The sequence below is a fragment of the Notamacropus eugenii genome, chromosome 2, assembly GCF_028372415.1.
Source record: "Notamacropus eugenii isolate mMacEug1 chromosome 2, mMacEug1.pri_v2, whole genome shotgun sequence".
Lineage (NCBI taxonomy): Eukaryota > Metazoa > Chordata > Mammalia > Diprotodontia > Macropodidae > Notamacropus > Notamacropus eugenii.
The window spans coordinates 332,956,130-332,981,722 of NC_092873.1; the positions used below are offsets into that span (position 1 = coordinate 332,956,130).

The 25,593-nt window shown below is 36.9% G+C and overlaps 1 protein-coding gene across 4 annotated transcripts in view; it reads left to right on the top strand.

Annotated features, from left to right (window-relative positions):
• Positions 1 to 25,593, top strand: part of MAP2K6 (mitogen-activated protein kinase kinase 6) — a 171,314-nt gene that overhangs the window by 127,143 nt on the left and 18,578 nt on the right. For 2 of the 4 annotated variants that reach the window (XM_072645538.1, XM_072645539.1), the window contains 2 exons: positions 562 to 607; positions 8,832 to 25,016. In XM_072645538.1, the coding sequence (XP_072501639.1) occupies positions 562 to 607; positions 8,832 to 8,909 (124 nt within the window). In that variant the 3' untranslated portion in view covers positions 8,910 to 25,016. Of the gene's footprint in view, positions 1 to 561; positions 608 to 8,831; positions 25,017 to 25,593 lie in introns of those variants that run through there. The other 2 variants (XR_011975047.1, XR_011975048.1) reach the window with 2 other exon arrangements.

Sequence of the window (25,593 nt, forward strand, 5' to 3'; positions counted from 1 at the left end):
ATACATTATTTCCATTGCCTTGGAAATTTTATGGGTTAAATTTATTCATAACTCAGATGAACTACATTAATGACATGCAAAAAGGAAGCATTTCTAGGAAACCAAGAGAAAGTAGAAGCAATAGTGAACAGGCTAGTTGAGATATAGTGATCCCAGAGTTTTAAAATTATTCCATAGCAAATGTAGGTGTAAGCCCCCATTGCCAAACTGTAGTGATTGCAGAAAGTTGTGGGTGGTGGATTGAAAGTAGACGCTAAAGGAAAGTAGATGTATTTTGATTTATAATGACTGTAAATTTGGAGGACAAGCTTTTATGTCATAGGTATGGCATCTCCAAAGAAAGTGTATATATTTTCTTTCCATGAACTCATGTCCACTGTTGATTTAAAACTTGATTTAGAAGTGGAATGGAAGAGGCAAGTCAACATTGGAAACCTATGTTTTCAATATTGTTTTTTAAGTTGGTTATGTTTGGTCTTCTGCAGGTTCTGAAATCCTAGTCTAGTGAAAATGCAGATGGTTTCTTGATTTTAATGTGTTTAATTCTTCCCCTTTTTTAAGCTTGAAGAAGAATTCCAAAGAACGGCCAACATACGCAGAACTTATGGTGAGTATTGTTAGTAGTATAAACACATCCAAACTAACATCTATTGAAGGTTAAATGACTCGGATATAAATTATAACCAAACAATATTATTGAAATAGCGAATTCACCAAGACATGAATGCCAATGATTGATTTTTTTAATGAAGAGTTCAGAGGACTGTGTTTTATTTCTAGTCTAAGTACTGTCTCTTTGGTAATCTTGGCAAAGATCCCTTAATTACCGTTCCTGGCTACTTTTGTGGGAAACTAATAGAGTTATATAGCACACAGTTATATTGCTTTGAGATCTCTGATACCCTCAGATTTAGAAGGTACTAAAGGTCTTACATTATTATTGAAAAATGAATTTTAGACTTAAAAAAACAGTTTTTTAAAAAGTGGTACAAGAGATTCGGAAGAATGGGTATGGATTGATTGTTTTGGATGAAATATCAGCATTAGTCAGTTTTGTTGCTAGCTTAAAACAAGTTAGTTGAAACTTCATTAGAGTCCTATTCAATAAGAATTCATGATTTACCTTTTGCACTAACTACAAAATAAAGGATTTCCTCAGCAAATTCATAATGTAAATAAAATCTTATCACAAATGCTTAGCTTACCCAAGAAAACAGACTTTTATAGCATTTTAGGAGTACGTAAATAACCATATTTTAACCACAAAGAAACCAGGATGACTCATTTGCAATGTTAGGCAGTCATTAGTTCTCGTTGCTATATACATTTCATGATAATAGAAATCCATTTCTTTAAACCGTATTTCCTATTTCAGAATGTTCACTAATTTAGGCGTGACTTTCTTGGAATTTGTCTGTTAGGTTCTGCTATTTAGATAGGATGAGAAAAAAATGACCCAATTGTTTGCCAATACCCCAATTATTAAGTAAGAAATGAGATTTTTCATCTTTGCCCCTTTCCTCCACACTGAAACCACCACATGGAGAGTGCTAAAGATATTATTCCTGGAGTTCTTTAACCAAATGAAGAATAAAGTTTTTTGGTGATTAAAAAAGGTGCAGATAAAAATGATGAGAGTTTATTTTTACTTAGTAGTTATTACAAAGTGGGGAAGCTAGTTGGTGCAGTGGTTAGAACACCAGGCCTGGAGTCAGAAAGGCTTGAGTTCAGTTCTGGCCTCAGACACTTAATAACCATGTGACCCTGGGCAAGTCACTTAAACCTATTTTCCTGAGTTTCCTCATCTGTAAAATGAACTGGAGAAGGAAATGGCAAACCATTCCAGTATCTTTGCCAGGAAAACTCGAAATAGGATCATGATGGATTGATTGGCCATGACTAAAATAGTGAATGACAAAATCTTACAAAGCACTTTCCTTGCAACAGCCCTGTAAGGTAAATAATGAAGTATCATTATCCCCATTTTACAGATGAGGGAACCGAGTCCCAGAGAGCTCAGTGTGACTAAGGTTGCATAGCTAGGAAGTGGGCCAACTGGAATTTGAACTTAATCTTCTCATTCTAGATCCAGAAAATTGATGAGGGAGATGTTTGAGACTGGCAAGAAATCATGAAACACCTTTCAGTTTCTCTGGTTTAAGCTTAAGATTTAAATTCTGGCCAAAGATCCAACTGTGCTGTATCAACTGAATTGTATTTATTTCAGTTGGATGACCCCGAAAGAAAAGAAAGAATAATTCTCGGTAGCTTTGTGACCTCAGAAGGGATAAATGGTCTTACTCTAGCCCTGAATGACCTTAGCTTTTCTGTTTGAGTTCCTTCATCATCTATTCATTTTTTCCTGGCCCTGAAGGTAGTCTGGGCCCTTGTTCCTTCAGTGTTTTAGTCTGTGCAGATTTTTTGCCATCCCCATTAATGAGGTAGCTCCCAATGCTTCTGAACTCTAAGAGCAGTTTTACATTGGGACTGAGGGCTTGTGATATGGTCCAAGAGACAGGGTGTTTGTTGAAAAAAAATTTATTCCCTGTGTGGCCTTCTTTTCTTATTCTGTTTATGAGCAGTTGGATTACCTGACTTGGGAGGCCCTATTATCCTTCATATCCCATTTTAAGTATTCAACAGCAGTTTTAATTCAACAAGTATTTAAATTCCAAATAGTTGTGAGACCCTTAATAGGATTCAGTACTGATTAAAAATTAATTTTGACTCTAGGAGTAGGCCCTGGGTGTTATTTTGGACTCTGAAATGCAATTTGAATATGATTTTGCTTTGACAGTAGTTGCAGACAGAAGGGTCCTGTTTATTCATATGTGTCTGTGTGTATTTAAAGAGCAATGCATTTTCCTTCCAAGTGGCCTCTTATCATAAAGGTTCACTGGAGCACATTTGAGGAAAGATGTTTGGTTCCAGCTTAATACCCACTGGCAGCTGTGTTCATTTCTATTAAGCTACCTTTCCAGAATATCTTAACACTGTGGTATTTTATGGCTGACATATTAATGTTGTGAGGTCTTGTGGGTATTTTTTTTCTTATTCTTCTTATGGCTTTAGACTTTGCGGTACTGGAATGGACTTCTCTTTTAAGACCATAACTGCTCCCTGCTTTCCTGTGGAGTTGAGGTTTTTAATGGAAAATCTGAGTCCGAACTCCCTGACTCTAGCATTGAGAAAACAGATGCTGAGATACTATTGTTCAAGTTAGAAGACTAGATGGGCTGGGAAGGAAGAATCCCTTTCCAGATGAAATGGAGCACGAACAGAAAGCACTACTAACAGTTTGCCATTTCCATCTGATGCAAGCAAAATAGTTGAATTGGTTTGTTTTTGACTTCTAGAAGATTCCAAATTTCTTCTTTACTTGGATTGAACTCAGGAATTAATGAACAGGTCATGCTCCCTATGACCCATAAGATCAGTTATCTACCCTTTCAAACTATTATCAGTTGACATGATTCAGTAGTAGGATTTACCTCCAGGAGATGATGGTCAGTAATGATGGGTATTTTGGGCTAGGTCTAACTCAGGACAATTAAATAATTTGGGTCTGGGGTTAGAATTCATTGAAATACTTGTAGATCATAAAATGCAATAAAATAATTTATTAATCACAAAGTATAAAAAGGGTACAATTATTAAGGTTAAGAAGGATACACATTCAAATAACATACTACTCCCTTCCGCCACTGCACTCACCACCAGAATCAGTGCTAGGTCAGAAAGACATCCACACAGGATGGTAGGCTTTTCAACCAAAACCTCTCAATCACCAACTCACCATAAGCTAGCTCTTTTATACTGTAGGGGGCAGGGAAGTCAAATCAATTATTCAAGCCTCAGTCCCAGGCCAACCAAGTCCCAAAGATGTCCCTTTTAAAGGAAAATCAGTATATCTCATACAAAATAGATTCTGTTCTTATCATATCTCATCCCATTGTGGTAAGGTTCCCCAAATTTCCTAGGCGACCTACCACTAAAATAGTCTTAAAAGAATTCAGACTTCATAAACACCACTGGTGGTAGAGCTTAATATAAAGAATAAAATATGTAAAATAATACAATCCTCTAAAAAGTAAACTTCATACAATAAAGGTAATATAAAGCATGGCTCAGCATAAGCCTACTGATGTAAGAATAACCATTATGGCCAGTAGCAACATTAGGAATATCAGAGCAACTATTGATCATAGTTCTAACATAATCATCCATCCCCATCACAAGCACATTGGCAGAGTATTTAAAAAGTTTTAAGCCTTTTACATGCTATCTCTCCCAGGGGCTAAGTTCATACTGGAACTTCTGCCACCAAAGGTCCTGGGCCCACCAGTCAAAACTTCCTCTTTCCTGGACACTCCAACACAGGGGGATTGTATTAAACTTGGGGCCCTTCAGAGAGTCTCCCTCATCTTTACCCCGGGGACTCAAGTTATCACTCAGCTAAAAGATCTTTTCCCTAGGCAAATTCTGCCTGCTAAAGGTATAAAAAGACAATTTCATCTCCTCTATAGCATTAAAAAGCAAAAGTTGTTGCTCAGTCTTGTTTGACTCTTTGAGACCCTACGGATCTTAGCACACCAACACTATCCAGGGGATTTTCTTGGTCAAGATACTGGAGTACTTTGCCATTTCCTTCTTAAGGCAAACAGAGGTTAAGTGACTTGCCCAGGGTCACATAGCTAGTAAGTGTCTGTGGCCAGATTTGAGCTCATTTCTTCCTGACTCCAAGCTCCCACTTCTACAGATCGATTATCTGTCTTCTTGTCTATCTATCCCTGTGTTTCAGAAGCCATACTCTAAGGTCCACAAGGAAAAGAGTATCATAATTTTCTATCTACCTAATGTGGCAGTGGGCACAGTGCTTACTCCTTGAGGTCTGGTTTGTGTGCTCCTCTCGACTTGTCTTTTAGAGCCGCACCATTATTCCTGATCAAACTTCACCAGCTGATCTGCCTAGGCCTGGTATAATGGTGTCAGGGAAGGTCCATAAAGCATGATGTCATTCAGGTGGGGCACTACTCAAAATCTAGATTCTAATTGGACCTGAAGCAGCTAGATCCGAGGGAATTGAGTGTCCTTGTTAGGGAGCATAAATCCAATCTACCAAACCCATCTCTCTCTTTTTCTCTTTAATTAATTAATTATTTTTAGTTTTCAACATTCACTTCCATAAGCTTTTGAGTTTTCTCCACCTTACTCCCCTATATCCTCCTTAAAACAATGTACAATCTGATATAGGGTCTACATATACCTTCTTATTAAACATATTTTCACATTAGTCATGTTGTAAAGAAGAATTACAATCAATGGGAGGAATCATGAGAAGGAGAAAAACAAAACAAAACAAAAAAAGAGAGAGAGCAGATAGTAGGCTTCCATCTGTATTCAGACTCCATAGTTCTTTCTCTGGACGTGGATAGCATTTTCCATCATGAGTCTTTGGAGTTGTCTTAGATCCTTGCATTGCTGAGAAGAGCCAAGTCTGTCAAAGTTAGTCCTCACACACTGTGGCTGTTACTGGGAAGGATGTTCTCCTGGCTCTGCTCACTTCATTCAGCATCAGTTCATGTAAGTCTTTCCAGGTTTTTCTGAAGTCGGCCTGCTCATCATTTCTTGTAGCACAATAGTATTCCATTACATTCATATATTACAACTTGTTCAGGTATTTCCCTAATTCAAACCCATCTCTTTAAAAAAAATTCACCCTTTCCCTCACTGGCCCCTATCAGGGAACTAGCTGCAGAGATAATTCATCCTTGTGTACTCAAAACTAAAGAACTCCCCATTTCAGCCATCTAAGCAAAGACAGAACACGTTAATGCTGTTATAAAGGCATCTGCACAGGGCAGTAGGAGTTCCTTTAAGATCTCACTAGTGCCAACTCCCCATACACTGTGACTTTTATGCTTCTAGGGGTAGGGAAAACAGACCTATAATTCAAGCCTATGTCCTCTGGGCCAACCAAATCCTAAGAATGGCCTCCTTTCCCCATTAAAGAGAAACCAGCTCAACCCACACAAAATAAGTGGTGCACCTACCGCAACAGGTGCTAGTGGTTAGTGCTAACAGGCTACCACTGATGTGTGTGTGTGTGCATGTGTATGTGTTTAACATGTGATTGGCAAGACTGGGTGCAGATGCATAGTTGTGTCACGGTATCTTAATTTAGAGGTTATGCACAAAGGTTTTGGTGTTGGTGGGTGGAAGAAGGTAGGTTGTGCATATAGTACATGTTGGGTATCTTTTTGTAGTACAATGCCCCATATTCATAATGGTTTGCTCTTACACCATTATGCTAGGTCTGTTACATCCTGACAATCTCCTTCATCTTGCTTTTAGCACCCCACCTCTCAAAGTCTTAATTCCAGACCACGAGCTAGTGACTTTTAGAATGCTTTGTTATCTGTTATTCTTAACCCATTGCTTGAAGGAGAAATGGGTTCCTTCCCAACCTTTTATAGCCTCAAATCCCACACGAGAGGGCGAGTCAGACTTTCTATTTTGACAGTGACTGCCCATGACTCTGACTTCCTTGGTTTCCCCCTCCATATGTGGTTCCTACAACACTTTTCTAGCCTGTGAATTTAAAAAAAAAAAGATAGAGAGGAAAACACACCCAGACTGATTTTGGAAGAATGACTTCAAGGCAGTTTGTTGGATTTCATGCCCAGCCCTCCTGAACAAAGAGACAGGGTGGGGGCTGGAAGGTATAGATTTGCTTCAGGAAACAACTTTCATTTGCCTCCCCCCCCAATCTTAAGTACTTGGAGAAAATCTCTTAAGTGTCCAGGAAATGTGGGGAACCCCCGTCACCCAGTAAATAATAAAAATGATTGTAAATTACTTGGTCAGTGCAAATTGACATATGAGCACTTTGTAATCCAGAGAGTGGCACTGTATGTCATCCCTGGGGACCGATATCAGGTGGCTTAGAGCCCAAGAACCACCAACCCTGCCCCTTCTCAGCTTCACAGAAGAATGACTCTGTGGATGACTTAGAAAGATTTCCAGGCTCAGAGCCAGCTGTTAACACAGACTAATCTCATTCCTCTTTGGTTTGCAGACTAACAATACCCAGACTGATTTTGGAAGAGTGACTTGAAATCAAAGTTGTTGGGGGACCACTGAGGGACCATCTGCCTTTTCTGAGGCTGATTTTTTGTTTTGTTTTCCCTTCACCTGATCTTTGTGCTATTTCTAAAAACTTCCCTAGGCAGGCTTTGGGTTCTCCACAAGGTGACTCACTCTACCCTTTGCTGTCAGGTTTAAAATAAATATAATGGGAAAAAACCTCCCACCAGGCTATGTGAAAGCTGAAAATTGAAATCTCAAAAATAAGGGAAACATGAAATGACTCAGCTATGCCATGAAGCAAAAGGATAACATTTTTAGCTTCTTAAATTGTTATTTAAAATAATACCAGGAGACACTCAGGCTAGAGATCAGAAGTGTTTTTGATACACCTGAAGAATAATGGATTCTGTTAAAGAATCATTTCATTTGGACTGGGATAGGAACATGTTTCTGTTACACAGGGATGCGATATTCACATTTTAAAAACTGTGCATTTACCAGGAACGTAATGGAGGGATCCAAGAATTGTAGCATTCATGTACATGAAAACATCCTTAACTTTTCTTCAGAACTGTGACAAAGTTTCTTATGTATTATTGTTGGGGAGATGTTTTTCTAAGTTCTGTTCATTTGAGATATGAAATGTCTGAATCTTTATTTTTTTTCCTTTTCAGTCTCTAACCTTTAAAGTCGTTTTAATCCTAATGACACCCAGAATACAGGCAAAATACATTTCTTCCTGGAAGGAAAGAGCAATCCTTCTCAGGCATGAGTACAAATAATGACTGTTGATGGGATTTGACTAGTACTTTAACATTACTGTAAATCCAAAGGTTTGCCAGTTTCAAGGCAGCCTAGATCGCCTCATTGTCAAGTATTAAGAGCAGCCTTACAAATTTAATAATTTATTGATTCAGTTTTCTACCCGCTTACCTTTTTTCTGAAGAGGTCTAAAGTGAAAGGAAGGAAAGAAGGAAATATGTATTAAGTACTTACTAGTATATGTGCCAGGCACTGTGCTAAGTGTTTTAGAAATATATTGTCATTTGATTTTCATATCTGAGTTCAAAACCAGCCTTAGACCATTACTAACTGTATTATCCTGGGTATGTCACTTAACCTCTGCCTGCCTCAGTTTCTTTATTTGTAAAAGGGGGGTAATAATAGCACCTAACTCCCAGGATTGTTGTGAATAGAAAGTAAAATATTTATAAAATGCATTGGAAATCTTAAAGCACTATATATATGCTATTATTATTAATAAGTTATTATTACTTATTGATGCCTACTATATGTTGGGCACTGTGTAGTAAGGGCAGAAATCTTAATATGGCCCTAATGGACTCACATAAGCAGCTTCTTATCCAAGTATACATTTCTGACTTTTTTTCCCTTAATAGTATTCCCCCCCAATTACATGTAAAGATAGTTTTCATATTCATTTTTGTAAAATTTTAAGTTCCAAATTTTTCTCCCTTCTCCTCTCACCTCCCCAAGAAAGCAAGCAATCTGACATAGGTTATACATGTACAATCATGTTAAATGTATTTCCATATTAAGTATGTTGTGAAAGAAGAATCACAACAAAAAGGAAAAACCACGAGAAAGAAAAACAAAAAAGTTAAAATTACTTTGATCTGCATTCAGGCTCCATAGTTCTTTCTGTGGATGTGGTTACAAGTCTACATTTTTGTTAACCTGTTAATACTGATGATATATACGTATTTCTGTTTTCTCCCCAGCAACATCAGTTTTTCACTCTGCATGAATCCAAAGCAACAGATGCAGCATCTTTCGTAAAACTGATTCTTGGAGACTAAAAACCATTGGACTCAATCACTTGGCCCTCCTGTGGATTGGTGGGTTTAGGGGGTGGAGCTTCTTCAGGAAAGCATCAATAGAAACTTGGCATTGAGATGCTTATTTTTTTAACCCTGCCTCTCAGAAGGTTGTTTGTTTGTTTATTTTTTTCCCAAAGGGGTCTTGGAATCCATAGTGTATAGAATGAACTGTCTAGTCAGATGAAATATAATAAGGCTCAGACTTTACAACTTTGAAGAGGTGATTAAATATTTAATGATATGTCACAAGACTCCTTAACCTTCTCAGCCTTTTCCTGTTCCTCTCCAAGGAGAATACATTTGTCTGGGTTAATAGGTGCTATGGTAGTCATGAAGTCCTACGTAGATTTATATTTTGTTCCTCCTATTATTTTAATATTTATGTTGAAATGCTGTTTTATGTGAGGAAGACCTTGTGAAAGAGGAGGTTGTGATATCAATATTTATAGGGCTTTGCAGGGGAAAGGGTTAAAGAACTTTGGGGCTCTAAAAAGGAACAATTTAATATGCATCTTTAAGAACTTCAATAACAGTCTTTTCTTCCCAAGAGCCTATTTCAACTGCTGCTGCTGCTGCTGCCATCTTCCCAAACACCTTATCCAATACTGGGTATTCATTAACTATTCTGTGTGATGTGGTAAAGTATCCCAGTACTACTTTGTCTGACGTTTGAAGAAGTAAAATCACTTTATCCTGGTTCAAAGTGGAGACACAGCTTGCTTCTCATGGCATTTATGACACTCTTAACTTGATTATGATATATACCTACCCCCCTACAGAAGGAGGGCATATATATATATAATGTGTGTGTGTGTGTGTGTTTGTTTTTGGTAGACTGTGAGTTTTGCCAAGGATCTTCTATTTATATTATTCTATGTTCAATAAGGATGATGACTTAAAAGTGTCTTGGGGGATTGGGGGAGGAATGTTATATATCCAACCAATCAGGGAACTGGTGCCTTCTTCTGGTTCTATCTGTTCTGAAGAGTGTATGCCACAAGTATTATTTCTTTATGTTTGTGGCTAATGGAATATTTACTATTCTTCTTAACCCACTGCTCAATGGAGGAGTCTCACCATTAATTGTTTATCCTCTTAGTGGAGGGGTTTTATCAGGAAAGAAATTCGGGGCAGTTTGTGGTTTCTTGGATAAGATGGGGAGAATCAGGGAGAGAAGTTAGTACCCTTGTGTTGACTCCAAGTTTCCACAGGCTGCAAACAGGATGAAACCTCCCACTGACAATACACAGTCATTGGATGCAGGAAGCTAGTTCCATTGGAACTCTCAGGAGGGTACACAGTCTGATTCCACAAGTCTGATTCTTTCCTATGGCTGCCTCTTCGATGATGATGGACTCTGTGTGGTCATAAAACCAAGGCATGTCAAAGATTCCAGGTAAACTTCAGATCTGCTATAACATGGAAATCCCTATAGGTCTTGGAAATAATTTTCACCCAAAGCATACTCCTGAAGTAAGAGGACATCTGAGGTTTTAATTAAAAGGGTTGATCACAATGCTGGTCATCACGTAGGCACTAAGAGGCAGTGATTTGTTTTGCTATACATTTGGAAATGGAAGTATAACTAATTTTTTTTTATTGCCGTTGTTTCTTTGATCTCTTTCACTGTTGCCTTTGAAATGCAGTAGTGTTGGGTGCATGCACGTGCCATGCTTTTTTTGTGTCTGCTTCATGTGAAAGAAGATCTTTGTCTCCTACTACTCTAATTGTATCTATACTGAAACTGTCATGAATATACTTCTGGAAAAGGAGCATTGGATCAATGGATATATAAACATATTCTCTTTACCCTCCTCTGTGTCCTCCAATTGGAAAATCATTTCTATGATACCCTGAGAAGTAGGGAGAAAAAGACAAAATATCACCATACACCCAGCTCTGCATGTTTTCATTTAGACTGAGGTCTCTTTATTCTACTTAGTTTAAGACAAAGCTATAAATCCTTGTGGATTTGAATAGCCTTAAATGGTTCCACAAGCAGGGACAAATGTCTTCTTATAAGAGAGGAGACTGAAGCATATGGTTGGAAAAAAATGCTTGTCTGTTTATTATAACTTGTATTATTTCTACCTTGTGAAAATATGAACTAGTGGGGAAAAAAAAAGCAGAGGACATTTCTTGGAAAGAGTTTTGCTTGCATCTTTAGGTAAAGTGTGAAGGTTTTTTTCAAAACCAACAAAAAATCCACCCAGGGTTATCCAGAAAAGGCCTGAATCAGACCTTTTCTCTACAGTTCTGGCTTTACATATACCTGTATATGTGTATATATACACATATGATAACTATATAAGTGTGTAATATACACACACATGTATGTGTAAGGCCACATGCATGTACAACATACATGTGTACATATATACATGTTTGTGTGAAATAAGCACATATACATGTAGAGTCCCATATGTAAGCATTTGATTTATGAATAATCCATACGTAAAAATGGACCATAGGGGAATCCATACATGGAGGCTCTACCCCTCTATGAAGGCAACTTCCCTTCTCCCTGAATTTAGAACATGTGGGAATGATTGACATATGAGAGGTACTTTCAACTAATATTGAATCACAGAATCCTTAAATGGGAAGGGATCTCAGAGGCCCTCGAGCCCACTCCATTTCTGACCTAGAATCTTCTCTACACTGTACTTGGTAAGTGGTGGCACCATCTTTGCCTGAAGACATCCAGTGAAGGAGAGTTAACTACCTCATGAAGTAGCCCATTCTGTTTCTGGATAGCTCTAATTGTAAGGAAGGTTTGCCTTATGCTAATCCTACATTTGCCTATTTGTAACTTCTGCCCATTGCTCCTAGGTCTTCCTTTTGGGATCAGGCAGAACAAGACTAATCACTCTTCTACATGATGACCCTTCAGATACTTAAAGCCAGCTATTGTTTTTCCCTAAGTATTTTTTCCTCCCACTGTATATCCTTAGTTCATTTGGTTGACGCTCATATGGCACAATCTTGGGGCCCCTCACTGTCCTGATTGTTTTCTTCTGTAAACTCTCTAGGTTATTAATATCCTTCCTAAAAGTATAGCACTCAGAACTGAGCACCACACTCTAGATGTGTTCTTTCAAAGGCAGACCACGGCCATACTGTCACCTCACTTACCATAGATACCATGATTCTCTTAATATAGTCTAAGCTTTCATTGACCATATTATGATGTTTTATATCATATTCTTAATTCCTATCTTAAAATTATAGCCAACTAAACCTCCCCGTCAGTCTTTTTCTAACTGTTATCTAACCATGTCTCCCCATCTTGTACTTGTAATGTTGATGTTTCTGAACTCAAGTTGACTTTATTTTTATTAAATTGCATATTACTTATTTTGGACTAATGTCCTAACTCGTCCAAGTCTTTTTAAAATCTTGACTCTGTTCTACAATGTATTGGCTATTTCTCTTAGTTCTTATGTCATCTATAAATTTGATATGCTTTGTCAGATCATTGGTAAAAATGTTAAGATACCTTGGACGTAGCATAGATATCTTGGACAGTTCACTCACACCTTCTTCCAAATGGAAATCAAACCATTAATGACTCAAGTCTAGCCATTTAAGCAGTGTGGAATCCATGTAACTAGTCTAACCCTAGATCATATCACTCTGTTTTTTGTCATAAGAAGAGCATGTGATACTTTGTCATATACTTTCAATCAATCAATCCGTAGCCATTTATTAAGAATCTAATATGTGCCAGGCACCGTGCTAAGTGCTAGGAATATAAAAAGGGACAAAATACAGTCTTTCCTCTCAATGAGCTCATAATCTAATGGGGGAGACATCTGGGTAAACCTTATATTCTCTGAATCTACCAGTATGGTAAACCTGTTAAAAGAGGAAATGAGATTAATCTTTCATGACTTGTTCTTGATGAGAACATTACACCTACCTCCTTTTAAAGATTTGCATCACTTTATTAATACTTTCTAGCATCTTGTCAGGAATGAAAGTCTAATAACCTGACAATGATTTGTAGATTCACTTCCTCCTTTAGCCTCCTTTAGGTTCCTGACCTTTAAATGATCCCTGCCAGTGGTTTGACAATTATACCTGCTAGTTGAATGAATGAATGAATCAAACAATAGAATCTTTTATTAAGCATTAACTGTGTGAGAGACACTGTGCTAGAGGACCAGAAGTACATATAAAAAATTTTACAGTCTCTAAGATGTATTTCATCGGGCATCATCTCGTTTATTTTGGGTATCAATTTCCTATCATCCCTTGTGGTTCTGTCCTTTCTAGTGTCAAGTTCATTCTCTTTGGCAAAGAAAACAGAAGCAAAACAAGAGTTGAGCAACTCTACTTTTTCTCCGTAGTTAGTTTTCATTATTCTCCTTGAGAAGCGGCCTGGCTCTTCTTTCATATTCCCCCTTTTCTCAAGATATCTACCCTACTCTTTTTTAAAAAAATATTGTTAGCCTTTAAAGTGCCATTTCTAATTCAGATGCACAGAATTAAGAAGTGACTAATAGTCAATATATTTACCCCATCCTTCCTCTAACGTGGAAGTCTTGGATACTGCTGCCATTGGGGAGCCATGTTCCTAGCATCTTAAATTAGAACATGAAATGCATTTATTCTGAAAAAACAATGTTATAAGCAGTGGTTAGGTGTAGTTAAAAGTACTATGCCTCCATCATGTTATTGATTAAATAGGCATTTGTAGGCTGGCATGGAAACTAAACCCCTATGCATTAAATTGTTTTCCTGGGGAAATGTGTTCCAAATTCCGACGAGTTACTTCCATATGAAATTTGGATCACAAACTACTAACAACTTGGGGACTGCTTGTAAGATGTATATATGTATACCTTATCTACATATACATGCATACATAATCATATTTAATGTCTTGACATAAGATAATTTAAACTTAATCACATGTATATGTATAAACACCCTCTCCCCAATTACATATATGTGAATATATAAATACAGATACATATATACCTGCACAATTCTCAGCCCACATATTATAAAAATCAGAGGAAAATGTGCATACAGAAAAAAATGGACTATGTTTTCTCCAAGTTAGCTTATTAGTGTCTCATGTCTAGGTAAAGTGAGATGTAGTTATATTGCATTTGGTTTATGCTCTTATTTATGATAAACTGACTGATTTCTCTTTACATGAAGATTCTTGAATTTGACATTCAAATGAGAGGTTCTCTTCAAACTTTTCACTTTGGGAGGTTATACACTTGTTCCAATGATACTACTACTGTTCAAAATATTTTGGGACTTTCTTGCAGAAAAGCCTTCACAACTACAGCAGAAAAGCAATCTCAGTCAGTATTTTATAATTACCTCTTCAAATAACAGTGAGATTTGATTTGCTCATTCACTTTGTAGAACTTGGCTCCAAATAACTTTTGACTTCTTTCTTTTCTAAGAAATGAACTTAATCCTCTAAGAAAAGTGATTTGCCACTATTGAGATTTTTCAAAAGAATGGATTGTAGATTCTGAAGGTCATTCTCAAAGAAGAACTTAATGATTTGAACAAGGGCAACGGCATCATTGGATTGTGGCTGATCTTCCAAGGTGACTACTTTGAAAGAGACAATACTCATTCAGATGTATATTTCCTAGTATGTGTGCTTAAAAATGATTCGTGGCACTTGGTCACATGTCATTTCTACATTTTCCAATTCAACAAACATTGAGTGTCTACTGTGTGCAAGGCACTGAACACAATGCTCAAAATTTATGTAGCACATTACAGTTTTCAGAGTGCTTTCATAAACATTTTATTTTATAAACATTTCATTATGGCTTCTGGGATGGACTAATGATGTCATCTTCATTTTACAGATGAGGATATAGTTCAGACAGAGTAAGTGATTTGTTCAAAGTTACACAAGCTAATAATAAGTAGTGGGCTCAAACTTCACAGGTGATATCTTGCAAAGTAGCAATTTTATGAATTGTAGTTCATTAGAAACAGCATGAAGTGGTGGGTAGATGACAGCTAGCCCTGGAGACAAAAAAACCTGAGCTGAAGTCCATCTTCTGACACACAATGTCTATATAACCTTGGGCGCATCACTTAAACTCCCTATTCTCTTGGCAATTCTTTTTAGACTCCAAGTTGTTGAGCAGGTGCCAAGTGGCCTTGTAGAGGAGTTACTTTATCCCAGACTTCTCTGTATTAGCGGTTTTCAAACTTTTGGGCCTCATTACCCTCTTAAAGAACATTGAGAACTCCCCAAAAGACTTCTGTTTATAGGAGTTATATCAGTTGATATTTTCCATATTACAAATTAAATCATCTTAGTATTATTATGAAGATCGTTTTGCCTTTCCTGACCCTCTGAAAGGGTCTCAGTTTCCTCCAGAGGTCCTGGGTCATACTTGAGAATTGTTATTTTTTACCAGTGAAATCACAACTCTAGTGTTTATCCCTGTTATGAATTGATTGCGCATTGATATATGTTTATGTGCCTTTAGACAATTTATTTCGAGTGACTACATGGTTAAGCCATCAGAGAATGGAAATGTGGCTGTCTTTCACTATTTCCTGATTTCACAGCAGGCATTCAAACTAACACCTCTGATCAAGGCAGGACGCTTTAATTAAATAATGTTCCTTAATAATTAGAAGTGTAAATGGTTACAAAATGAACTAACACTTTGTTCTTCTTTGATACGATATATGTTTATACATAAAAGGTACATGTATGTACACCCCGCATAGAGAGACATTTTGTCAGTACATTTGTACGTCTCCCCATTTACAGAGATTTTTGCTTGAATTTTTAGAGCTTACGTTGGGCCATTCAAAAACCATTAGAATCATTAGTTTTGATTTGAGCTAAGTAGAATAAACAGATGTCTGTCTAAGTGAATACTAATTTGGTTGTCTTTTTCCATTTCAAAGTGATCAAAGAAAAGTTCTTGAAACCCACATATCTTTCATTCTAATGGATTCTTTGCCTTGTTTTTATCTCAGGTTAGATATCTTGACATTTGTGATACGCATGGTCCTCTTTCAAAATAAGCTGGCACTGCAACTGGTTTTGTCTTCCTAATGATTCACTAAACTGGCTAGACTTTATGGGGAATTTTCAGCACACAGACAATGCTATGCATATTTAACTACACATGTGTAGATCTGAGACTGGGTTTCTGTTTCTGGCTGCTGAGAATTCAGTAGGCTTTGACACCGAGTAGGAATTATTTTTCTTTGGGTACTGGCGGTCTAGTTTATGAAGGAGGTTAGATGATGTCCTTATCAGCTAGCCTTCATTACAATAGTATATTTTAAACAACAGAGACCACTGCACCAATTTTCTTTGGGGAAAGATATGTCAGGCACCTCCCAATTTCTTGGCTCAAATCCAAATCTAACATCTTATACCATGTAGCAACTGAATTATACTTCCCAGAGGAGACCAAGGAAAGTTTTGTTACAGATGAAAACTCTCCTTTCTGCATTCTTAAATGTAATTTTAAAGGCCCTAAAGGACCATTTTTATCCCCCCTTTTCTTGCTGCCTTTGTGAATGCATGTTTGTATGTGTGTGTTTTCTTTTTCTGTTTCTCCCAGAGCTTGAACTGTTCTGATTGATTGTCCTCAGCTGCAGCTGAAGGCCAGCCAGCCGGTTTATAGACCTAGTTCCAGCATCAATTCTCGCTTTGAAAAACATGACATTTAAAACCAGCCTTTGGTTTCCCTACATATGGATCTGATGGTTTTGTTAAAGATTGTTTTTGTGTTTTTTCTCCTGGAATACATGCCTCACTTGGACACCACATCCCTTTGACCTCAGAACACCTTTATTTAGGTGCCATGGCAACTGTTGGGATAGATTTATATGATACTGTTAAGTATCGGTATAAATGGAAGGTATTAATACCATCGGCTTTATTCCAGTAGAATACTAATGTTTGTGTTGTTTGCAGTTAGTAACCCTAAAAACTGAATTCTTTGTGGTTTGAAACTCCATGTTGCTTCACTCTTTATTTTCTTTCCTTGACTCTTGCCGTTTATCTTTTTAATTGAGGTCACAACCTCCTTTACTACTTGTCAGTATTGTGTTACCAGACGTTGTGGTCTAGAAAATGAAACAACCCACAGGTCAGAATCAGAGGAAGCTGAGTACACACAGCAAAGGAGATTCTGGTTTCTCCAAATGCACTTGATTTAGTGTCACTGTAGCGTAACTGCAAAGGAGGATGATATTTTTTCATATTTTAAAACAACACTAAAAATGTCTTTTCTGACAGAAGAGGCTCGTTAGTTTTGCTAAGAGAATGGACTCAGAGGATATAATAAAACCCTTTATCTTGGGTTTAGAAATGCATGGGACAATAATCCATTGATTTGGACATCTAACATACCCAAGATCTAATCTCTGAGTTAGATTCTCATAGCTTTTTAATTCTCATTGGACTTTGGAAGTCATATCAGGGTATCCATAGAACTCTACAGAACCAGTGGGACAAAGTTAGTGAGATGAATGAAAATTGTGTAGTACTAATTCATTGGTCTTATCTAATGCTTTGATGGTTGTGATTCTTCCATTTTTTGTATGATGAGCAGATAGTAAGGTGATAGACTAAAGTCACCTTCAGTTCTTCTATCTCCAAATGGAGATGTTATTTTCTATAATTCTTTTCTAGTTCTGCACCTTTATATATTCAAATGGGAATATGCCAGAATCAAACCTAGCGGAAGAATATATTCCAAATTGGATAGAAAAGATTTTACCCTTGGGGCTCCAAGGCAAATCAGAATACTATTTAACTTGCAGTGTGAGATACTTTATTAGAAAGTGAATCTATATAATTGCAGTCTATCCTCAGGTATAATAATGATTTATGTAGTTTCTCACATCAGAAGATACAATTTTTATGATTATTTAATTCATTAGTTCTTGAGGCAGATGAGTTCCACGAACTTAGAAAGAATTAAACTTGACAGGGTTGGGGATTTCTCATTTCCATCATATTTTCCTTTTATTTCCTTCAGATAAGTAACCAAGTTGCCAAGGAATAAATAGTCCTTAATGGGAAAAAATGTACCTCAGGTTCAGTTGCACAGGCAGCTCCCTTCTTTCTTTTCTATGCAGTAACTTATTTTACCTTAGAAATACAATATTTTCTTTTTGGTCAGAAGTTCACTGCTTCTTTCACTTAAAAAAATTCTACAAAAAACAACTAGTGTAGGAGGTAGCCAACGCCAAGGACACATGGAAAATTAGACAATCTACCCTTGTGTGTGTGTGTATGTGATTTCGACCCTGTTCCCTTATTGTGTGAACTTGTGGGCATTCGGGAGGCTACCACAACCTCAAAAATGGAAAATAGATGTCATGGGAAAAATCTTCTGACTCCTATGGCTCATCAACTTGAGGAGGTACTTAGGGAAGTACAGTATCAGGCAATTTTGTGAAAGTTGGTTCTTCTCTACTGGACCTTATTCTTTCACCGTGGGAGAAGATAAGTGGCATTGGAGGGTTGTCTGGATATCCCCTCTTTATGGAGGGTGCTCAGATAATCTGCTCCTATCTTTTTGGTACTTCTGCTCTATTTGTCTGCTTAACATACATACCCCCTTAATAACATCTTTTAGCTAGAATTGCTCTTGCTTATGCCCCTTCCCCACTTCCTAGAGCAATAAGATAGATGTTGTGACAATTAGATTCTCTTTATTATCTTTTGATAAGTTTGTCCCTTAATTATCAAGCACAAATATAAATCGCATGTTTACAAGTATCATTTGGCAGTCTCTCCTTAGGTGAACCTTTTGGTAAATTGACTTGGGATTTACCTAAAAAACTAAACTAAACAAAAAACAATAATAATAATAATAATAATAACCCTTTTCGTGCCCCAGGAAAACAAATCTTAAATTCCAGAGCTATCAAGATGAAATTATTCTTGTGGGAGAAATGCTAACTAATATGTTACCAACTAGAGAGATGCATTTTTCTACCTTTTTTTGAGAAGTGTTTATAGGCACACAAGTGCAAATGACAGCGCTTCTGATGTGATACTTAGGAGTTACGCTTTGGTCTGGGTTTGACTTTTCAGGTCTTACCCTAGGAGACATAATTTCAAACTCCCTCCCCCACCTCTTTTTGTTTTCCAGGAAGAATTCCCACGGAAATAAGAGCCTTTTTTTTTTGTCTCAGGAGAGACAGAGAAGCCTAAATTGAAGCATGATAGCCAGGTTATGGACTTTGTGGACATGGATTTATTTTACAAAGCAATCAAAACCACCCTCCCCTTCCCTCTCTACTTCTTTTCCCCTTCTTTCTCCTCCCCTCCTCTCCTTTCCCTTTTCTTCTCCCTTCCCCTCCTTCTCTCTCCTCCCTCTTTTCAAGATAAATTACAAAATGTGTATTAATATAAAAATTTTAAGGGATTTTTTTTTGTTTTTTTACCACTCAACTGGTAAGAATTAGTAATTATAAGTAACTTCACGTTCCTCCACACTTGGTATTTGAAGACTATATAGTTTAGCTCTTTGTTTTTGAGATTTTACAGTTGGATTCTTGAGATTTTGGTTATATTTTTATTTACTGAACAAGTGCCATTAAAGAATAATTTTATTTGACTTAATCTTTTCCCAGGGAATTATCTTACTTCCTCCTGATGCTTCCACTTTTATTTTTAGGGATGGGCTGTACTGTCAGGTGAATTCGACTGAAGAGTCATAGAAAGTATAGGAGCTAATCTGAGTCTCAGGGCAAGGTTAGAAGTCTGCTTTGTCCTGCAATTGTGGTTCTTGTGTACTTGAACCATGTCAGTAACAGCCTTGTCTATCTTCCCTCACATTTTGCGTTTATTATCATTCTGTCCTCACCTCTCTGCCTTACAAGATGGTATGGCCTGCTAGGTAGATAGCATGCTGTAGTATGCAGGAATGAAAAACTGTGTTCAAGTCCAGCCTTGGACACATATTAGTTGTGATACCATGAACAATTCTTTTAACATCATATTCCCTGCTCAACTCTTTGAGGTAACAGATTACAACTAACTTGCAATTCAGCATTCAGTTTATGTGGTTGGAAGGAGTTTCCACACTGGAAAGAATTTCTACATTTGTAAAATCACAGGCCTCGGACAGTGTCTCCCCCACCCCACCCCCCCACAAACACTTTTGCTCCCAACCTCAGATTCAGGCATGTGACTGTGGACGGTTTGGCTCCTTAATGGAAATAAATAGATTCAATCCTTTTAAAACTCCAAAAGTAAAAAGAGGGGATTTGAGTTCTCCCTGATCTTGACAGTTTTTTATGTGCCTAAATCTGAGATTCTTAACCTTTTCTGGTATCATTTACCCCTTTGACAGTCTCATGAATCTATGAGTCCCTTCTTAGAATAATGGTTTTTTGAAATCACAATGGAAGAAAATGCTAAATTTCAATTTGAGATTAGTGAAAATAAAGATGCATTCCCCCCCCCACTTCTGTTTCCCCTAAATCTCCTTCTATTTCTCATGATTTTCTCTTGTGGCCAGGAGGAAAGTAGGATAGTCGTATCATTACTTGAAAAATTTAAGTATCTATTTGTGGGAGTAACTATCCTAGGTTCTAGTGCTTATGTGTTTATTTCTTAGTACTTGGCATAGTGCCTGGCATATAGTAAACACTTAACAAATATGTATTGACTAGTTGTATGACTTTGAATCACTTGATATCCCTTATTTTCTTATCTTTGAACTTAATTTCTTATCTATGAACTGAGGGAGTTGGCCTAGAATGCCTCTCAAGGTTCCTTCCATCTTCACATTGATGTTCTTAGAGGTAATCACAGTTTTGAACTCTAAGAATTTATAAATGGAAGCAGGAACATCTAAAGCTGAATCATGAGATGTTCTGTGGAACTGAACAGCAGTATTTAAAGTAGGAATGCTCCATAAAAGCAGGCTGCTAAAAGAAGTTTGTGGTCTGTTACATTGCCTTATTTATTTGTGAAGCCACCCTTGCAAAATTTTCCTAAGTGAACAATAACATGGAAGGTCCAAACTTCGTTTTTGCTTTGTATTCCTAATATGAACAATATGTGATCTAAAGTAGAGATAGCCATCAATTTGATTTTATGTGCTGTTCTCTTGTTTCTGGTATCCCTCCCTTCCTCCCTCCCTTCTTCCTTCCCTCCCTTCTTCTCTCCCTCAGCCTTCCTTCCTTCCTTCCTTCCTTCCTTCCTTCCTTCCTTCCTTCCTTCCTTCCTTCCTTCCTTCCTTGCTTCCTTCTTTCACCATTATGTAAGCTGTAGTCTTTTTTGGAGGTCAGACTTTGAGCCACATATAGTCCCTTACCAGCCTGAGAAGTCTAACAGTTCCTATAACTACGTTAATTTAAGGAGGGTTGGAGATAGTTGGGGTTGCAGGTTAAAAAATTAGAAGTTTTATTTTCCACTCTATAAGCATGAGTAATTTGGAGAAATATATGCCAAAAATTATGTGTATAGCGTGTCAAACACAGGTGTTTAAATACATTCATAGTTGAAATGGAATATCTATAAGAATATATTTTTCACAATTGGTTTTGGAAATAGACTTGTTTTATCCTTTTAGGAACTGATTACTTGAGGGGCAGCACATTCTTTTGTAGGCAGAGAGATTGTAGCTTCTATTGAATGTCTTAGATGAGAAACTGAAATAGCCCCAAAGCATTTATGTACAGGGAAACATGATGTTTGAAATCCCCAGCTACCTACACAATCATTGGTGTTTGAATAGGAGAGGGAAGGGGAAAAGTTGCAAAGGAGTGTTCACAAAGCTGGTGTCAACTACAAAACTGTATTATGTAATCAAGGGGACAGAGAGGGAAGGAAGCAATGAAACACCAACTAAAACATTTCAGGTACTTGAAATGCTGGCCTAAACAGAGTCCACATAGTCAGTTCTCTGAAAGAGGTCTTTTTTACCACCATGCTGAATTTATCTGTTGGCATTTTGCAGAAACCAGAGACAACGCATATGACTAAAGTAGAACAATTTTAGTATTTTTATTTAAGCTCTGTCCAGATGTTTTCATGAGGTTTAATTAGAGTTCCAGGTGGTATGGATAACCCATCAGCCCTACTCACCTGTTTTTGATAAGTGTCTTTTAATCTCAGATTTATCTACCAAGATTACCCATTCCTCTGTGGATAATTAAAGCTGTTTAATATCACATTTTTTTTTTTGAAGGGGGCAGTTGATATTCTAAGTAAAAGACTCGTATAATTTAAATACATTTCCTAATCCTCAGATTTGTAGAATATGAAATTGGAAAGGGATCTTAGAAGCTAATCTAGCCTAATCCTTTTGTTTTATCAGTGAAAAAATAAGAGTTCTTTTTTCTTCAACATTTTGTGAGTTGCTTTTTATAGCAATGGATGTGAATTCCAAATGTTTTTCAACAAATACTGGGGATTTTAGAGTAAAGATAAAATTAATATATGTAATTAATTGCTTCCCTGTGTTTCTCCTAAATTTGATTTTTAAACCCAAATCTAATGCAAAGAGAACTTTATGGCAGTTTGCTTTAAAAATCCATGACATGGATGGTCATAATTTCATATGCTAACCAGGAACTCCTGCTCAATTAGCTATGGTACTTGAAATGTTTTCTCATGAGGAGGGAAAAGTCATGCACTCTCTACTGTCCAAATGCAAACCAAATTATCGTTTCTGAAATGATAGGACTTTGAAATGGTTAAATAACTCCTTTTTGTGGATTCTTACCCCTATTCAATTTCTTTCTGGCATTTGTAATGTGTGCTCTCTTTTCCTGGTGGAAATGCTTCATGGTGCTTTCCACTTGGGATAAATGGTGTGGCTGTTGTTTTCTTCCTCACACGTCATGTTCTGTCTTCTGCTTAAATGTCATATTTGGGCTCGCTGAATATAGAGTTCATTAGAATTTTGTTAAGTAAGGGTCTCGGTAGGATGTAGGTAGGATATTTCAATGCATTTGAAGTGAATGTTGAATTTCAACTCTGGACTTAATTAAGACTTTGTGCTTTTCAGTTGCCATGAGAGAGGAGCCATGGGATATGTGTTGAACTTTGTTTCTTCCTGCCTTGAAATATATTTGCTATCATGTGTATGTATGTGTATGTCTATGTGTATATTTCCAGGGTTTTCCAAAAGTCTTAGTATAGTTTTAAGCTTTAAAAGTATACATATATATGTATACATATATGCATATATATGTATCTACATATATATTTAAGCTTTACTAGCACACATATATATATTCACACACATATGAAAAATGTATGCGTATGTGTATATACAGGGTGTTCTAAAACTTTGGAACACTTTGTGTTTATATACACACTTACTTTTTCTTATATGTGTTTATATATGTATGGACATACATTCATTTATATATGTGTAGAATGCATGCACACATAATACATGTACACATGTGCATATATAATGTGTATATATTGCACACACATGATTGTGCACATGAGTAGATGTACGTGTTCATGTGTGTATATATATTTATACACATCTGTGTATAAATGCACCATGCATGTATATGTATATACACATAAGTTTGTGTTTGTATATATAAATAATGAACAGGAAGTAATGAGTATCAAGTAAGTTTAGTAAAACATACCAGTCGATTATATTTAAAAAAAAAATTAACTGAGCCCTGATGCAAAACAATCTGAATTGCCTTTGCTATGCTTGTTTGCTTATTTTGATTAATCTCTGTGTTAACTTATGCCTACTCTTTATTGTCCAGGTGGTGGGGCTTTAAAAGACTACTCATTATAAATTATCTTTTTGTTTTGTTCTGAAACAAGGATGATGTCAAAATGCAGGACTTGGGGACCAGAGAAAAGCCCCAATCCCATTGCATTTAATATGTTCAGAAAAAATATTGAATGGAAAAATAATTTATCTTTAAGAGAAGTTGTGTGGTGTACTGGTTAGAGTACTGAGCTGAAGGAGAAAAGCCTGGATTCAAATTCTGCTTATTTCATTTCCTATCTATGTGACCATTGGTAAGACACTTAACCCCACTGAGACCCCACAGACTCCCAGCAGACAATAAATGATAAATGGGTTACAATTGGTTGGCGTCAGTGGCAGGAATTCCCTCACTAATGAAATCAAAAGCTTTTGAAGTAGTGGCTTCAATGAACCCTTCATATTTCTTTTTAGCATTTAAGGGATTTATTTATTCTTGGCTCCCATTCCTTACGTGTTCACCTTACCATTGAAGTTCACTACGTATGGGCTTTTTTTTTTAAATCACACTGGTCCTTGACAATCTGTTTTTAACAATCCCTCCCATACAAGCACTAATAATATTTACCAAAGGCATAGTCAATTTTGCCTTACAGATGTACAGACTTGAATAAAAGTGCCACCTATCCTTCCCAATAGAATATCATGTAGAAAGCTAATTCAATTTCCTTACACCTCTTTCCTATGAAGCCTCGTGTATTAATGGAAAACATTCATATTTTCCATGACATTAGAAAAGTCATCATTGAGTGTTTTTCTGGATTGCTGTTCTTCTTGGCTAAAGAAATGGATGTGGGCTTTGAACCAAGTGATTGTTACATGTCTGTTTCCTTGGCTAACCTCTTCAACACCTCAAAAAAGGAGAGAAAGGTGTGTGTGTGTGTGTGTGTGTGTGTGTGTGTGTGTGTGTGGATAGATTAATTGACACTTTAACTACTCCTATTAGTGAAGAAGCCTTTACTCTGATCTTTCTCAGGATATTTTGTAGTTCAATATTGCTGCTGAGGAGGATGGGACAGTGCGCCTTTTTAAAAACCTCAAATAGTTGAATTGGTTTCTCAATGTGTATGTTATGTATACTAAAAGTCACACTGTTTGTTCTTTTCATTATCATGTTACTCTGTGAACTGGTTCAAACAACAATTTGAAGTAAGAAAGGAGAAACAAAGTTCAGCCAAAACACTCAGCCACTTCTTTCTGGTAAAGTACTTGCTGTCACTTTTATAGTGACGCTTTGCAAATAATTTTGCATTAAGTATTCAAGAGCAAGGTATCCTTAAAGTGATGGTGTGTTGATCTCATAAAGAAAATGTTAAACCAATAAATATTATTTTAAAAAGTACTGTTAGTCTGTATGCATTAATTGATATGGAGGCCACAGAAATCTTGTCTACCTTGAGTGCTGCTGATCTTTTGAAAAATGTTCACCAGGTATGAACTTTATATGAACTGACCTTCCCATTTTCTGCATCTGCTCTACTCCCATCTGAAGAATCCCGCTCCTCATCAAATGAACCTCTTGGAGAAATCTTTAGTAAGACATTGTCTGTAATGTACTTTAGATCTGATGTTCTGACTTCCATCTGATATTAGGAGAGAAAGGCCAAGATTTCTTTATTAAGATCAGATGGCTTGTGGCTAGGAGGTATCCAGATGACTTAACTGAAGAGTTTGAGCCTGAGCCTTTTCCTCCCTTCTTTTGCTTTTATTTGGCTTTTCCTCAATGTGAACGATTAGGCCAACTGCTCCTAATGAGTTTTCTCTGGACGTATATGTGTAACATTACCAATTTTTACTTGTAGATTCAGTCAACAGTGCAACCCAGACATTCTGAGAGAGAAAGATAAAGGGTAACAGAACATTAGACTAATATTACGCCCTCAAGTTCTTTGATTTAAGCTGGCTTCGACCCACTAGAC